We start from the raw sequence: 16,975 nt of genomic DNA, 5'->3' as shown, positions 1-16,975 counted from the left end.
AAAATCCAGGATTAACAAGTATATTGCCTAATGTTGGCAGTTTCCTTCAATATAATATTTTTATCTCTTCTATTATGACAATCTCATTTCATTAGCTCCTTGATTATCATCTCATTTACAGTATATTTTATTGCCATCATTATCTTTTCTCATCAGTTCTTTCATTATCTTCTCATTCTAAATACTTTTTACATCCCTTATTTTATAGCTATTTTGTCTTTGGTATCTTGAATATTAATGCATATAGAGATTTTTGTGGCATTAATGCCATACTGCTTTTTCCTTAAAAGTATCCTACAAGCTTTGCATGAGGTGATTCTGAATAAATAAAGAAAAAAAGCCACTCATTATTGACCTGCTGTTTAATTCATAATCTTGTTTGGTTTGAACCGTACAGAAATAAATCACAAAAGGATTATTACTATAAGCTATGAATTCAAATAGCCCATGTTAAATATTATGCAATTCACTCAAGCATTATCTAAGTAATTATCTCTTACAGGAATAAAACAATAGATCATAAGTGATAGTATGAAAGTAGAAAATATCTAAGCTCCAGTGTAGTCTAATACAGACATTTTAAAAATAAGCCATAGTGAATATTCCTATGTCCTTTAGCTCACCTGCTTTGCACTGTTCAATTTGATAATTAACATAATCAAAGGTGGTAGTATGGCAGAAAGAACAAAATGCCCTTTACAGATTTTAATTAGTTTCTAAAATTCCCACGAGAACCAACTTTGTCTTTCATCTATCTTTGATCAATAAATAAGTACCAATACAATAATCGTAATCAATTCAATTTATTGTACTAATCATCCTACATAATTGTGGCTTGTGTCAATGTCAGAAATCAATATTTAGGGCAATGATGCTGAGTGGTGAGTACCATAGAGTGATTGCTAAATTCCCAGTGAGCTAGTGCCCAAAACAATTCCAAATTCTTGTTTTACAGTCACATCTCTGCTACACACATAGTATTGTACATAAATAGAAAACACTATTTAGTCACTAATGTATTTCTATTGTTTTCCCAGTAAAAATTATACACACTCTGCTCTTTTCAATTAGACAGTGCAATGTGCAACCAAGCAAAACACAAACTGCATACTGAAATGAAATAAGACCTCACTCCTCACATATAATGTCTTGACCTTCAGAGTGAAACTCAAGACGTTCACCTTATAGGTAAGAAAAAAACCTCTAAACTAAATTTGTCCCCCACTAGCTTACCTGCTTAATGAGTTTTCCTTTCTCTATGCATCTTGTATAATTATTCTGCTGTTTATGATTCTCTGAACCTCTTGCGAAAGGAGTAATATCAGCATTGCCCTCAATTTTAGTACAAATACCCTGGTTGGTCCAAAACATTATTGCTGCAAATCATCGCCATCCTTCAACCAACCTATAGTTGGTCGGAACTCCATTGACAATCCCCTTCCACACTGCACAGTCCTGCATTGCTGTGTTCAGATCTCTAATATCCAGCCCCAAGTCCTGAGTTATAGTATCTGGAAATGTCAGTTTCCTGGAGAAACCACTTCCAGAGGGATGCCATAGCACAGGGATGAGATAACCTCTTTCTCTGCTTGATGACAGTGGCCAGCAAAAGGTAGCCATTTCTGCTTTAGCTTGAGGGATATTGGTATCAGATGTCCATAGATGTTACTAAGTGTTGGGTGTGACCTCCAACTGATGTTCTGTATCTTTCTGAGCAGGTTGGGATATGTTCCACCTAGTTGTTTTTCCAAGAGAGTCGATAAGGTCCAGGTCTAAATATTTTAACTTTTAACATGGGTGGAAGGTTCAAGTGCCAGATCTTATCAAGTTGTTACATGCATCCCAAGCAAGAGCTTTGCAGATGTAAAAGACCTTTTAGGAGTCTACTATGTGTGATCCAAGATATTTGAAGATATCAACGTTTTTGATTGATATTTGAGCGATTTAAGTTCAATTAACTTGGAGGAGGTCGTGATAAATAATCTAAATGCTGCAAATAATCTAACTACATAAAAAGACCAGCCAATGAGGGAGCCTTAACATGGTCCAGTGACATGCTAGAAACAGCAGCCAACTCTCTTCAATCACAACTTCCGGTTTTAAAAAGAGATAACGTAATCCTAGATACCCACCTTTAAAATGAAAGTCATAGCTGGATGACCTTTGACCTTACATTAACCCAATTTTAGCTGATGTAGGAGTTAGGTGGAAACAATGAGGTAAAATAATACAGCAGTATTATGTTCATCTTGATTTGTTGTATGTCCAATTTTTCATATTGGCATGAATTTGGCCAAAATTAGTGCTCTTCATGTCTCCAACCCATGCCTGTTTTTCAAGTTAGGGATTAATTACTTCACATGGCCTCCTCCCAAGACACACAACCACAGGATGAATTGGTTATAGCAAAGATAAACCTAACATCACCCTTTTTGCTCATATTGTGTCAAGAGAAGTGAAAGTCCACGCTTGATTCTTCATGGAAGACCAGCAGTTGTCCATGCATACCAACCTCTGCTCTTCTGGCCACTGATGTTATCCAAGGGAAAGGCAAAGGCCGATACAGCTTGGCACCAGTAATGTCGCAACTCATTTCTACAGCTGAGTGAACTGGAGCAACGTAAAATAAAGTGTCTTGCTCAAGAACACAACACACGGCCCAGTCCAAGAATCGAACTCACTACCTCATGATTGTGAGCCTAATTCTCTAACCACTGAGCCATGCACATTTTTTTTATACATATATATACACACACACATATATATACATACATATACACACACATTATAAACACAGGTGTAGCAGTGCAGTTAAGAAATTTGCTTCCCATCCACATGGTTTTAGGTTCCATCCCACTAGTGTAGTACCTTAGTCGAGTGTCTTCTATTACAATTCCAGGGTAGCCAAAGCCCTGAAATTGAATTTGGTAGTTTGAAACACAAGCCTAAGACTGTACCAAGTGGTGGTGTTCCATCTCTATTGATACTAAAAACTTCAAAACTACCAGAAGAGAAAAGAAAGAAATCAAATGACAAGAGAGAAAGGCACAACAAAATCAACCTCATCCTCCACCAAGCAGCCAATGTCATCAACTCTTTTATGCAAGAACTGGTCTACAGAATCACCAACGCCATCACCATAAAGGAAACACTCAGCAAAGAAGAAACTAAATCCTCAGATACAAGATAAAGCTGATGACGACAATATATACATACAGACACATACATACAAAAAGACTCCTTCTGGTTTCCATCAACCAAGTCCACTTGCAATACTTTGGTTGGGTCTGGATCCATAGTAAGAGACACTAGACCAACGTGCCACGCCCATGGAACCAGGAAACGTGGTTGGGAAGCATGCGATTGCATGCATAAATCTGTGTTTGTGTCACCTTGTCTTGATATAGCATGATAGTTGTAAATGTGGAGGCGCAATGGCACAGTGGTTAGGGCAGCGGACTCACGGTCATAGGATTGCGGTTTCGATTCCCAGACCAGGTGTTGTGAGTGTTTGAGCAAAAACACCTAAAGCTCCACGAGGCTCAGGCAGGGGAAGGTGGCGAACCCTGCTGTACTCTTTCACCACAACTTTCTCTCACTCTTACTTCCTGTTTCTGTTGTGCCTGTAATTCAAAGGGTCAGCCTTGTCACAGTCTGTGTCACGCTGAATCTCCCCGAGAACTACATTAAGGGTACACGTGTCTGTGGAGTGCTCAGCCACTTGCACGTTAATTTCATGAGCAGGCTGTTCCGTTGATCGGATCAACTGGAACCCTCGTCGTCATAACCGACGGAGTGCCATAGTAGTTGTAAATGAAAGTTACCATTATATAAACAGTGTTGTCGTTCATCTCTAATATTCTGGAAAAAAAAAAAAAAAATGCCTGGCAATGGGGAAATTCTACTATGCTTGGAAACAGTTCGAGTTTCGTGACATGCGTCACTCTATACTGCATTTGCTTATTTTATTTGTTTTGGGGGACCAAGAGGATTTGTTATCTCCTGTTTAAACACATCAAACAGAGAAAGAAGGGCATGAGAGAAGGCATTACAGGTATGTCAATTATTTTCTATTCATCTATTTATTATAAATTTATATGTAAAATTATTATCAATAATGCACAACAGGCTTCAGTAAACACAGGTGCCTCTGGTCAATATATTTGCTTCAGGTATCATTGTAACTTTCCACAATTTCTCATGACAACATGGCTATATCAAGCTGAAAATACTGGTTCTCATCCACTCACTAAAGTTGCAATCACACGGTACCAAGTTTGAGCCTATTGCAAGACAGCAAAGCCTCATGCAGATCAAAGCCTTGTCAGTGAAACTAAGTTGATGGAAACTATGGAAGACTGTTAATGTCAGCCTTGTCATACAGTGTTATGCTAACTCTACCGGAAGATTATGCTAATGACACACATGTTACTGTGGAATACTCGACCACTTAGGTGCTAGTTCAACAACCAAATAATTCAGTTGATCAAACAATAGAATCTCCATCATCAAAACCAACAGAAATCCACTGTCTCTGAATAATTATTTTCTGGCTCACTGGCTAACATGGTCATAGATTTAAACTGTATTACACCCATTATGTTTTGTCTTTGAAAAACTGTTTCCATCATAGATGCAGGCATGGCTGTGTGATAAAGTTTGCTTCCCAACCACATGGTTTCAAGTTTTTTTGTATATGTAAAAATGTGTATGTGAGAGAGTATGCAGATGTTTGTGTCTTCTTGTCTTGACATTATATGATAGTTGTAAATGAGTGTCAGTCATAACTAAGTGTCATGCATTTCCAATATCCTGTGAAAACATGTCTGGCCATGGAAAAATATTAGCTTACTTGGAAACATGTAGGCATTGGTGACAGGAAGGTCATACAGCTGCAGAAAAATCTGCCTCAATAAATCCCCTGTCGACCCATGCAAGAATGGAAAAGTGAACATTAAAATGTTGACAGTGATTGATAATATGATGATGATGATGGTCAGCGAACCTAGCTGATGTCACTGTGACAGAGTTAACCATTGTTATGACATCCTGCATAAATTTTTGTCTTGGCATTATGCAAAATCCCTTCTCGCAGTTGGCATAGAGAGGAGGGAGTAGTCCCAGCAGAATTGTCAACTCAACAATATATATATATGACTCATTACTTAACAGTTTTTATGCCAATGCACCAAAGCATAAATATCATTTCATGTAAATCATTCAGAAATATTTCTGATGACAAGGGATTACATGAATTTTCCATACTTATGACCCAGATAGCAGTACACAGAATACAGACTTTCTCTAGGGGGATATTTGCTAAAATCGTTAACATGGTAGATAGAATGTATGTAATGTTCATTCTGGGCCTCTAAATTAAAATCTAGCTGTGGGCAATCATCATCATCAACATCATCATTGTTGCCACCGTCATTTAACCTCCGTTTCCCATGCTAGCATGGGTTGGACAGTTTGACTGAGGTCTGGAAAGCCAGTGGCTGCACCAGGCTCTAATCTGATCTGACAATGTTTCTACAGCTGGATGCCCTTCCTAACGCCAACCACCTCTAGAATATAGTGGAAAGCGGACGTTAAATGATGATGATATATACACATATACAGCAGGCTTCTACGGTTTCCATCTACTGACTTCACTCATAAGGAATTGGTCTGCTTGAGACTGGACCTGAAACCACATGGTTGCAAAGTGAACTCTCGAATCACAGAGCCATGGCCACATCTATATGGAATTTTTCTGAATAAACATTTTAATGAATATCTTTAGCACCATATGTATTTAAAATGGTTCTTAGATTAATCCTTTAGCATTCAGATCATTTTGTCAAATGTAGTGTTTATTTATTCATATTGTTTTGAATTAATCGTGCATTACCTCATAGCTTTGAGATTTCAATAATGTGATTGTTTATTTTTACAATGACATTATAGAGTAGGTGCTAGAGGATCAATTTGGTCAGTTTGAACATAATCAGGTAGAATATCTGGCCTGGATATGGCCAGTTTAAATGCTAAAGGGTTAAAAGTGATTTGGCTGCTATTTCTAGCAGGCTAGGAGGCTGAATATACTTTCTCTCATTAAAAAGCAAGACATATTTCCAGGTTCTGAGAAGGAAGGAGTCTTGTGTAAGCCTTTGAAAATACATTGTGTATGGTATCTTCAAAATGCTACGGGTGAATCAAAACTTTTAGAGTTCCACTGACGTTAGTGGGGTCTCTAAATGGTGAGTACTCGTATTTTGAAAGGGACACACTGAAAAATGTAGTCATCATCACTCATATACATATATATGTATTAATCAAACTATACAGTATCATAGATCCTTTCAACTGATCTTACCATGCACCTGTGTGTGTGTGTGTGTGTGGATGACAGGCTTCTTTTTTAGTGATCATCTATTTAATTACAGCTCTAAGTGAATCAAAGCCTTGTGAGCAAATTTAGACAGAAATGGAAAGACGCCAGTCATGTGTGTGTAAAAGAGCGTTTCCTTGTTGCGACAATGTATGATGGTTGTAAAACAAATATCACTAACATTCAGGCAGTTCTGTTCATTTCCAAGTTTCCATAAAAAACATGTCTGGCTATAGGGAAATAATATTATCTTGCTTGGAAACAAATGAGTATTGCCAACAGAAAGAGCACCCAGCTTTACCTCAACAAATTCCATTTGATCCATGTAGAAATTAGGACAATGATAATGACTAAGATACCAGAATTAGAAATGCCAGGTAATCATCTACAGACAGACAAAATTTGCCAGTCATTTTACTTCAGAGGAACCAAACTATTTTGTAACAAAATGCCCATAGAATAAAAGCACCTTTGAAGGCAGTTTTCACATAATTTCACACCCAACTTTCAGGAAATGAAACGAAGAAGTAAAATGCGTCTCTTACCCAACATGTTTCGTGCAAGTTCAGCAATGGCATCACATACTTTCCGGCGCACAATAGGATTTTCTTCTTGGTGGATAATATTCATAAGATACGTTTTGATAGCAATTTGAGAGTCAGGCACTAAGCTGCCCCAGGCATCGTCAAATTTGGATGTGAAGAGCTTCCGCAATAATACAGCTGCCAAAGAGCGATTCTGGAAAGAAGAACAGAAAAAAAGATCTGTTGTTAAAGGTCTCAAAAATTTACCTTAAGTGTCCTTCCTTCTTTCCCTCACTCACACACACACAACTTATGTCATCTTAGCTTCTATAAAATAAACTCAACCTGTTTAGTTACTTTACAATTGAAACAAAATGATATAAAGCAATTTTAAAATTTAAATATTAAGTGTAATAATCTTAAGGAGCACTAAGTATTTTTGATATAAAGCAATTTGAAAAGCTAAATATTAAATGTAATAATCTTAAGGAGTACTAAATATTTTTAACAACACTAACAGACAATGAACAACATAATGGAATTAAATCCCATGCACTTAATGTAGATTCTTATCTATGATTAAGAGATTTTGTTAAAATCACTAGTTCGGATTTACTCAGTAATGCAATAGTTTGCCAGATATACAAATTTGTACTTAAACCATTTCATACTAACCCATTTGATACTGCCTTTGGTTATACGATACAGCTTAATATTTTTAAAATTAATTGAAGTAGTGTATTTCAGCAGAAATATGTCAACAGAAGGGCTAAATGGTAAACAAAGCAATTTCTTTTTGTATTTAGACACAGGCATTGCTGTGTGGTTAAGAAGCTTGTTTCCAAACCATATGGTTCCGGGTTCAGTCCAAACACATGGCACCTTGGGCAAATGTCTTTCACTATAGCCTCAAGCTGACCAAAGCCTTGTGAATGGATTTGGTAGATAGAAACTGAAAGCCCATCATGTGTGTATGTGTATGTAAATGCATGTGGTTTTGTGCCTGAGTTTGTCCCCTGCCACCACTTGACAACTGGTGTTGGTGTGTTTACATCCCTGCAACTTTCAGAACTAAATATACTTTGCTGAAGACTGAAATATATATGTACTCACCAGAAAAATTTTTTAAAACCTTTTATTAACACTGTTTTTTGTCTCTTCTTCCCTGCATATTTGTATTTCTAGTTAGCATCAGTAATAGCTTACCAATTAATAATTATTAACCTGACCTAGTAAAGGAGCTTCTATAATATAAGCTCAACCCATTCGACATAAAAACCAAACCTTTCTCAAAATATTCTCTATTCTTTTTAAAATAAAGGCCATGAGCCCTTATATCCTAGGCCTGAGGTAAATAATCCCAAAAGAAGGGAATTTAGATGTAACAATAAATATTTCAACAAGGTACATTTTATATAACAGCTGGACATGTTTCCACAGACTAAAAACAAAAGACACTACTTGTATAACAGGGATGCTTGTTTGCAATTATCAAGCTTTGCCAAGACAAGGGGATACAAACACATTCACCCATTATACACACACACAAACAAACAAACACATACATACATACATATACATAAGGGGCTTCTTTCAATTTCAACTACCAAAATCACTCACAAGGCTTTGGTCAATCGATGGTTATAGTAGAAGACACTTGCCTAAAGTGCCATACATTGGGTCTGAACCAAAAACCATGTGATTAGGAAATTAACTTCTTAACCCCACACCCATACCTGCAGAACAGAATAGATTTAAGGGAAGTTGTAATGAATTAAGAAGTGATCAATATTGTTTTTTTGCAAGAATGCAAATTGGAGTGATATTGGTGAATGGAAGAGACAACTTAGAGAGAGTGAATGATTACTGAACTTAGATGAAGACGGTGACAGTAAACATGTGTATCAACAGTGTTACGTGTTGGACTTTGCACTCTCGTATTGCACAAAGTTTAACTTCTCTTCAAGGCCAGAAAATATTTCAGTCCTTACCAGCAATTAACATTCAATAAAACTCAAGTGAGGTCCACAGTGGAGTGCTTCCCCCACATCTAGAATGATGCTGCTTCTCTACGCAGAAATTCTGGACCTCATCCAGAGATGGATCACCTGATTGACATTCAATCACAAATGGAGGCACCTAAGCCTCTAGTCCATGGATATATGACTTTCTCTCTATGTTTTTCCTAATGCTACTATAATGGTTTCTATTCTTCAGAGCTGATTCGTCTCATAAAAAAAAGAACAAAATAACAAAACTTACTGGTACAGAGGCGCTTGTATTCTGTAACACTCCAATCAAAAATGTCATCTTGTTGGGAGCTGGGATGTTGCCATAGGTAGCCTGTGTAAAAGAGAATTAAAATGAAAAAAATATACTATCAAATTGAGTGCAATTAAATGTGCGTGTTTGTGTTGAGAGAGAGAGAGAGAGAGACAGAGAGTACTTCAAAAGTGCAGTGTACTTAAATTTCATTGTTTGATCAAATAAGAACTATACAAAAAATTAGAAACAGTGTTAAAACAACCAATAACAACCAATGGTGCACTTAAAATCCTACCTACGCTGCCTTCAAATTCTACTATAAACCTCAACAAGCTATGAAGCATGCAAAACAATAATTATTGCAACATAACAGGCTGCTTTGATGCAATACACACACACACACATACAATCATCATATCACTTTAATGTCCACATTTCTATGCTTGCATGGGTCAGACAGAATTTGTTGAGACAGTTTTTCTATAGTCGGATGCACCTTCCTGATACCAACCTTCACCGGTTTCCAAACAAAGTAATATTTCCCCTTGGTCAGACATGTTTTTTTTTTCACGGAAAACTGGAAATGGAACACCTCTTGTATGGCAGTGATGCTTGCTTACAACCAACAAATGATGTCAAGACAAGGATACACACATACATAGATATCAAGGTATCAACCAGACTATTGGATGCTGTCACACACAATGTGCTTTTTTGCATTGTTTTAGCTTTCGAATGACGCCACGCTTATTAGCTATGCAGGCAAGCCAACATTCCCACTGAATGGAATGCTAGTCCATCACAGGGTTACCCATTTCCAGCTGAGTGGACTGGAACAACATGGAATGCAGCATTTTGCTCAAGAAAACAATGCACTACCAATCCAGGAATTGAACCATGATCAAGCAATTGTGAGTGCAGCACTTGAACCAGTAGGCCACACACCTATATACGCACATGTGTGCGCAACAGGTTTTTGGTTTCCGTCTACTAAATCCAATCACAAGGCTTTGATTGGTTCAAGGCCATAGCAGAAGTCACTTGCCCAAGGTAAGATGCAGTGGCACTGAGCTGAAATCAGGTAGTTGGGAAGTAAACTTCTAATTAATCACACAGCCACACCTGTGTCAACACTCGTTGTCAAGCAGTGATGGGAACAAACAATCACATATACAACAACTTTTCAGTTTCTGTGTACCAAATCCACTCACGAAGCTTTGGTCAACTTGGAACTATAATAGAAGACACTTGCCCAAGCTACCATGCAGTACAGCCAGCTGTAACACACCAACAACTAAACATGTACAGTTTGGTAATACCTTAGTTTATGTAGTCATGAACCGACACAGACTTCTTCTCAACCACCTTACTTATGACCCAGTGGAACACCCTGGATGTAACAGCTGGTAGGAAAGAGGCCAGCACCAGCACTCAGCTGTTACTCATTAGGCATGAGTAGATTAGAGCAATGTGAAATGAAGTGCATTACTCAGGGGCACAGTGTGTCACCTGGTTCAGGAAATAAATCCACAATTGTCCCACACACACACAAACATGATGCAATACTTCGGTGTCTCAAACAATTGCCCAACTAAGTACTAACTAATCTCATTATTGTTTAACTTTAGTGACTGAATGAGAACCAGTGCTTTCAACATGTTGATTAAGAATTATTCAAGTAAGTTCAATAAGCTCTGTAAAAGTACATACATGACAAACCACAAATAAAAACAAGATGAGATGGCCACAGTTAAAATATCTTTGATTATAGGCCTGCTCTCTCATAGTTGACTTGGGGCTAAATATTGGTCAACTGATGGTTATAGTAGCAGACACCAACTGACAGTGTCCACAGAAGGAACAATCCCTAAACCATATGGTTTCAAAGTGAACTTCTTAGCCATACTGCCAATACATATCATCATCATTTAACAGCCTTTTTTTCCATGCTGGTATAGGTTAAACAGTTTGATAAGAACAGACGAATCAGAGGGCTTGACCAAGTTCTATGTCTGCTTTGGCACGGTTTCTACAGCTGGATGCCTTCTTAAAACCAACCACTGAACATAGTGTACTGGGTGCCTTTTACGTGGCACCAGTGAGATCACCAAGTACCTGCAAGATAAGAACCCACCCACTCCCCTCAGCTGAACAGAGTATGGACTAGAGGAATGAGAAACTGACTTACACTCGCTCACACAAACAAGAGACAGACAGACAGAAACAAGTAAAAGTCAGGCAGAGATGTAGGCAGCAACAAATACAGAATATTATGGATTAGTTCTTTTATACTGATTACAAAATCTCATGAGTCTGTCTGTCTGATTTAGTCACACAAATTTTAACCCAGAATGTGCAGCATTAATATCAGTTATACAAAATTCTATCAGGTAGATTAAATCTTTTAATTTTCCTAATGTAACCAACACATCTTTGTCTGAAGATAATGGTTTCTACAGGTCTAAATGAAATTGCACATTTTTGCTTTTGGTTAGTTGGTTTGTTTGTTTGTTTTTTTTAAGTAGCTAAACAGCAAACTGAGATGAGAAGACTTATCAATGTTGATTTGTCCTTTTAGCTGTTGCCGAAATTGCTACTGATAAACATTGTTATCATAATTACTACTGTCACACATATATTGATTCCTGGAACAAATACACTGATTTCTAGCAGAGGGCCTCAGATCTATAAGAAAGAATGAAAATAACATTGCATCACTTCTTGCATCCTTTACAGAAGATATTTCTAACATGACTAAAATGGTTACAATCACAGATGGAAACCAAATTGGGTGCTTGTTCAATAACAGTTACCCACTGAGCTCATTATGTAAAATAGCCAAATCTCACTAAAATTACCTAATTGTCATGCTAAAGGAAAGGACATATTAGATAATATAGTTCTGAGTTCAAATGCCGCCAAGGTCAACTTTGCCTTTCGTTCTTTCAGAGGGGGGGGGGGGATAAAACAAGGACCAGTTGAATACTAGAGGGCAATGTAATTAAGAACCTACTCCTTGAAATTGCTGGCCTAGTGCCAAAATTTCAAACCAATATACTCTCTTTTCTCTCTTTTACTTGTTTCAGTCATTAGTCGAGCAAATCGAACCCAGGACTTATTCTTTGTAAGCCTAGTACTTACTCTATCGGTCTCTTTTACCGAACCGCTAAGTTATGGGAACAAACACACACACACACACAAACATATACATACACACATACATAATAATAATAAAGACCAGAATTTATAGGGTAGTCGATTTTATTCCAGTACTTCACTGATACTTTATTTTATTTACTTTATCGGCCCCTGGGGGATGAAAAGCAAAGTTGGATTAGAACACAGAATGTAAAGAGCCAAAAGAAATACTGTAAGGCATTTTGTTCAATGCTCAAATGATTCTGTCAAGCCACTGCTTGCTGTCACTGGAGATGATGATGATGATGATGATGATGACAGTGATGATAAACAAAATTATTGCTGTTATTGTCCAAACAGCTGTTATTCGATTTCAGCATGCAGAATCAACTAACCAACAACTTTGAGAGCTCTCATATCAAATACCAGCCAAAATGAAGATCAGCAATATTCTAGTTCATTAGGTTTGGATTTGTGACTGGCATATATTATATTCATTTTAATTTTGACAAGTCAAGTAGATGAAAGCAAAACCCTTACAGCCACTGCTGTCACCTTAGCAACAACACAACAACAGCAGAATGATGTTACATGCACATGTGGTTGAGCATGTGTAATGCAAATAACCTTTTTGCAGCTAGATGCCCTTTTAAATATCAATCACATTATGTAAAAACGGGGAAGGAGAGAGAGAAAGAGAGAAGTTAGTATGTAGGTTTGGGGAGGTAAAACTATTATAACACTGTTTACAAGGACATTTCCAACAGCTTTATAGTTCTGCGCACTTTTTTCTGAACACTATCCAAAATATCATCAATAAAACGAAAATTTAGCAGCTGGAGGTCAGGTTACCAAACTATTTACAATACAATATGCTTATGGTGTCTCTGAATAATTAACATCAGTGATTTGTTAATTAATTCATTATTCTTAATATGCTAGTCTTTCACATGTATTTATGTGCTCTATTACATATCTACTTAGTGATTCTCATACGCTCCTTTGGAAAGCACAGTGAAGTATGTGCTCAGCTAAGGAAGTTTAATAGGACCAAAACATGTCTGGAGTTATCTCCTGTACTTGTCAAAACAATTAAATAATAATATTCATTGAACTAATGCTGTCTTTTCTCCATCACATAAAATACCTTAATGCTAGATTAAGTATTATGAATATGATTGCAGAATCAGAGAACTGGAGTCGTGTCAATTAATCATCATCATCATCGTCGTCGTCGTTTAACGTCCGCTTTCCATGCTAACATGGGTTGGACGATTTGACTGAGGACTGGTGAACCAGATGGCTACACCAGGCTCCAATCTGATTTGGCAGAGTTTCTACAGCTGGATGCCCTTCCTAACGCCAACCACTCCGAGAGTGTAGTGGGTGCTTTTACGTGCCACCGGCACGAAGGCCAGTCAGGTGGTACTGGCAACAGCCAGCCACACTCAAAATGGTGTATTTTACGTGCCACCTGCACGCACGATCCCGCTCAAATGTCTTTACACGTACCACCGGTACAATGAATTTAACTATACCATATTCATTTACTAAAGCAGTGTCCTTGTGCTTAAGAGAAAAATCACTATACCTTTTACAGTAGAAAATGATAGATAAACAAGTGAATTTTATAACCTCAGATTCTTACTTAATAAATTCAATCTGCCTAAGACCACCTCGTAGTTCTATGGTATAAAAATTCCTTGTTTTAACCCTTTAGCATTCATATTTCTTTGTCAAATGTAATGCTTATTTATTCACACTGTTTTGAATTAATAATGTATTATCTTGTAGCTTCAAGACTTCAATGGTATGTTTGTATATTTTTAGAATGACATTGTAGGGTAGATGTGAGAGATTGGATATGGTCAGTTTTAACGTATATCAGGTGGAATATTTCAGCTGGGATATGGCCAGATAAAACGCTAAAGGGTTAAAGCAATCTAAATTAAAACTTTAATCAAAATTCCATGTTAATTTAGATTTCAAACACAAGTTTAATAACAAAGTTATTTCAATAAATTCTAAACCATTTTCAAAATTAACTGAAACAAAAGCAGGTATTTCAACAGAAACATGGAAATAAAAGTATTAAAAATCCCCTTCATTACTCACTTTCCAATAATTGGCTGAGTCAGTGCAGCTGCATCTAGGACACTCAGAAGCACTAGTTCCATAATTACTACTGAGTGATTCAAATCCTTTTAAAAGTTAGACCCTAATTCTAGTAATTAATCTCTGGATACTAATTTGTGAGATGACACTACATCCTATCTAGAGGGAATTGATTTATCATAGATTACCAACCCAATCAGGAGTCTCTCTCTCTCTCTCTCTCCTTAACACTTTGGACACTAAGAACTATATTGAGATAATTTGTGACAGGAAGCTAAAAATTAATTAAATGTCCCATTAGGGATAGTGAATTATATTCATTACTTTGAATGAAAAATATTGAATTAAAAGATGAAATTAATCAAAATTAATTATTATAATTACACCTGAAACTTAAGAACAAGGTCAACAAGAGAACATCAGAGATGATTGCCTTACCGCAATAGACAAGGCCACAGTGATTTTTAAAATCTTTTTAGCATTTAAATGATACATACACATTTTTATTTTGTTACAATTTTGATTTTATATAGTTTTTAATACTAATTTCACTATTTGTTATGATGACAATCATCACCATCATTATTTTAAACTGCTTTTCTATGACAAGATTTGTCAATGCAATTTCTATGATTGGATGAAGTTCCTGTCACCAACCTTTGCCTGTTTCCAAGCAAGATAATATTTTCTCTGAGTCTAAACATTTTCATGGAAAATTACAGATAAACATCACTGTTTGAACACTGGTTAAGTTTGTTTACAATTAGCCTAAGTACCAATTGAGTGGGATCAATGTGACCAACTAGCCCCTTCACTGCTAATAATTCCAAGCCTTGTGCCTGTAGTAGAAAATATTAGCATGCAATGTCAAAACAAACACACGCATGCATGTGATTGGCTTCATTTCAGTTTCCATCTACCAAATTCACTCATAAGGGCTAAAGAAGAAGACACTTGCTTAAAGTACCATGCAGTGGAACTGAACTTGAAACCCTATGGCTTGTCATTTCTTAAAAGATAAGACAATACTCGTTATGCCCTTAAGGTGCTGGAAATAATGCTTTGTGGAATTTCTTCCAGCTTCATTTACTAACGTAATGTCCTTGTACTAAAGAGTTCAAATGCCACCTGGGTCAACTTTGCCTTTCATCATTTCAGAGTTGATAAAATAAGTACCAGATGAGTACAGGGATCAATGTAATCGACTTACACACGCCCTTGAAATTGCTGGCTTTGTGCCAAAATTTGAAACCGATATTCATTATGACCAAAATGGCACAATATGATAATAATCCTTCCTTTGTGTGAGCATCCTTTCTTTCAACTTCATGGGATGGTTGTAAACAAGGTATTCTGAAATATCTGGGCCACAGCAGTCAAGAGGGAAAAGAACTGGAGTTGATAGGGTTTAATATCAGATGAAAGCTAAGGTAAAGAGGCTGGAACTCTTAGAGAGGGATAAATAGAAAGGGAGACAAGCTGTACATTAAAAGGCTCAACCAACCTCACTTAACATTTTACATTAATGCTAAAAAGACTTTGACTCAACTTATCATCATCATCATCATTTTTAATGTCCATTTTCCATGCTGGCATGGGATGGATAGTTTGACAGGAGCTAGCAAATCAGAAGGCTGTGCCAAACTCAACTGTCTGCTTTGGCATGCTTTCTACAACTGGATGCTTTTCTTAACACCAACCACTTTACAGAATGTACTGGGTGCCTTTTTATGGTGAAGTCACCAAGTAACTTATAAGACAAGACCCCTCCAAACCAACAAGGGAACCACAACAGTCTTGCTCAATCTGCTAGAAACAGCAACCAAATCTCCCTAAAATTATGTATCTTCAAAAATGGAAGGCGGATACGTTAGATAATGTAGTTCTAGTTTATGCTAGACATGGTGGTGCAAGCTAGAACACCTTTAACCATAAGTTTCAATCAAAGTTGTTCTGAGACTAAACAGCAATTATGTGTCTTTGAGCAGTCTTTTCCCATTTTTTTAAAATGTTTATGTGAATGGGATGGTTTACATGTTGGAGCAATTGCTTGTATAACTAGATGTGAAGTAGAAAGCAGATCCAGTTTCTATTCAGTCAGGCAAACTAGAGCAAGCAGCTAAGCGCCTAGTTCAAGGACACAGAACAATGGCAACAGTGAAGAGATCAATAGTCCAGCATCTCACAGCCACTAACTTTAGGTGTGTGTGTGTGTGTATTTGAATTTATTCATCTTCGCAGTGCACTTCGCTGAAGCTTTATACAAGGAAATGTTTTCACTTTATATGTATAGATAGATAGACAAACAGAGATATAGATATACACACATATACATACATATGCACACATCTACATCATTTGCAGCAGCAGTAAAAATGTGTGTGTGTGTGTGTGTGTGTGTGTGTGCATATGTATGTATAGGTGTGTGTGTGTGTGTATGTGTATATATATATATATATATATATATATATATATATATATATATATATATATATATATAGTCAAAATGCAGTGCCCCAGCATGGCCCCAGTCAAATGACTGAGACAAGTAAAAGAATAA

At 36.9% G+C, this 16,975-nt stretch overlaps 1 protein-coding gene across 2 annotated transcripts in view; it reads right to left on the bottom strand.

The window, feature by feature from the left end:
- Positions 1 to 16,975, bottom strand: part of LOC106877198 (importin-5) — a 112,872-nt gene that overhangs the window by 59,549 nt on the left and 36,348 nt on the right. For both annotated transcript variants that reach the window (XM_089357836.1, XM_014926042.3), the window contains exons 2-3: positions 9,160 to 9,240; positions 6,919 to 7,111 (exon numbers count right to left, since the gene is read on the bottom strand). In XM_089357836.1, the coding sequence (XP_089213962.1) occupies positions 6,919 to 7,111; positions 9,160 to 9,207 (241 nt within the window). In that variant the 5' untranslated portion in view covers positions 9,208 to 9,240. The remainder of the gene's footprint in view (positions 1 to 6,918; positions 7,112 to 9,159; positions 9,241 to 16,975) is intronic.

Source organism: Octopus bimaculoides, chromosome 9 (genome assembly GCF_046866305.1).
Source record: "Octopus bimaculoides isolate indiv1 chromosome 9, ASM4686630v1, whole genome shotgun sequence".
Lineage (NCBI taxonomy): Eukaryota > Metazoa > Mollusca > Cephalopoda > Octopoda > Octopodidae > Octopus > Octopus bimaculoides.
Note: the sequence above shows the minus strand (reverse complement) of the source record. Positions and strands in the feature narration are given on the sequence as shown.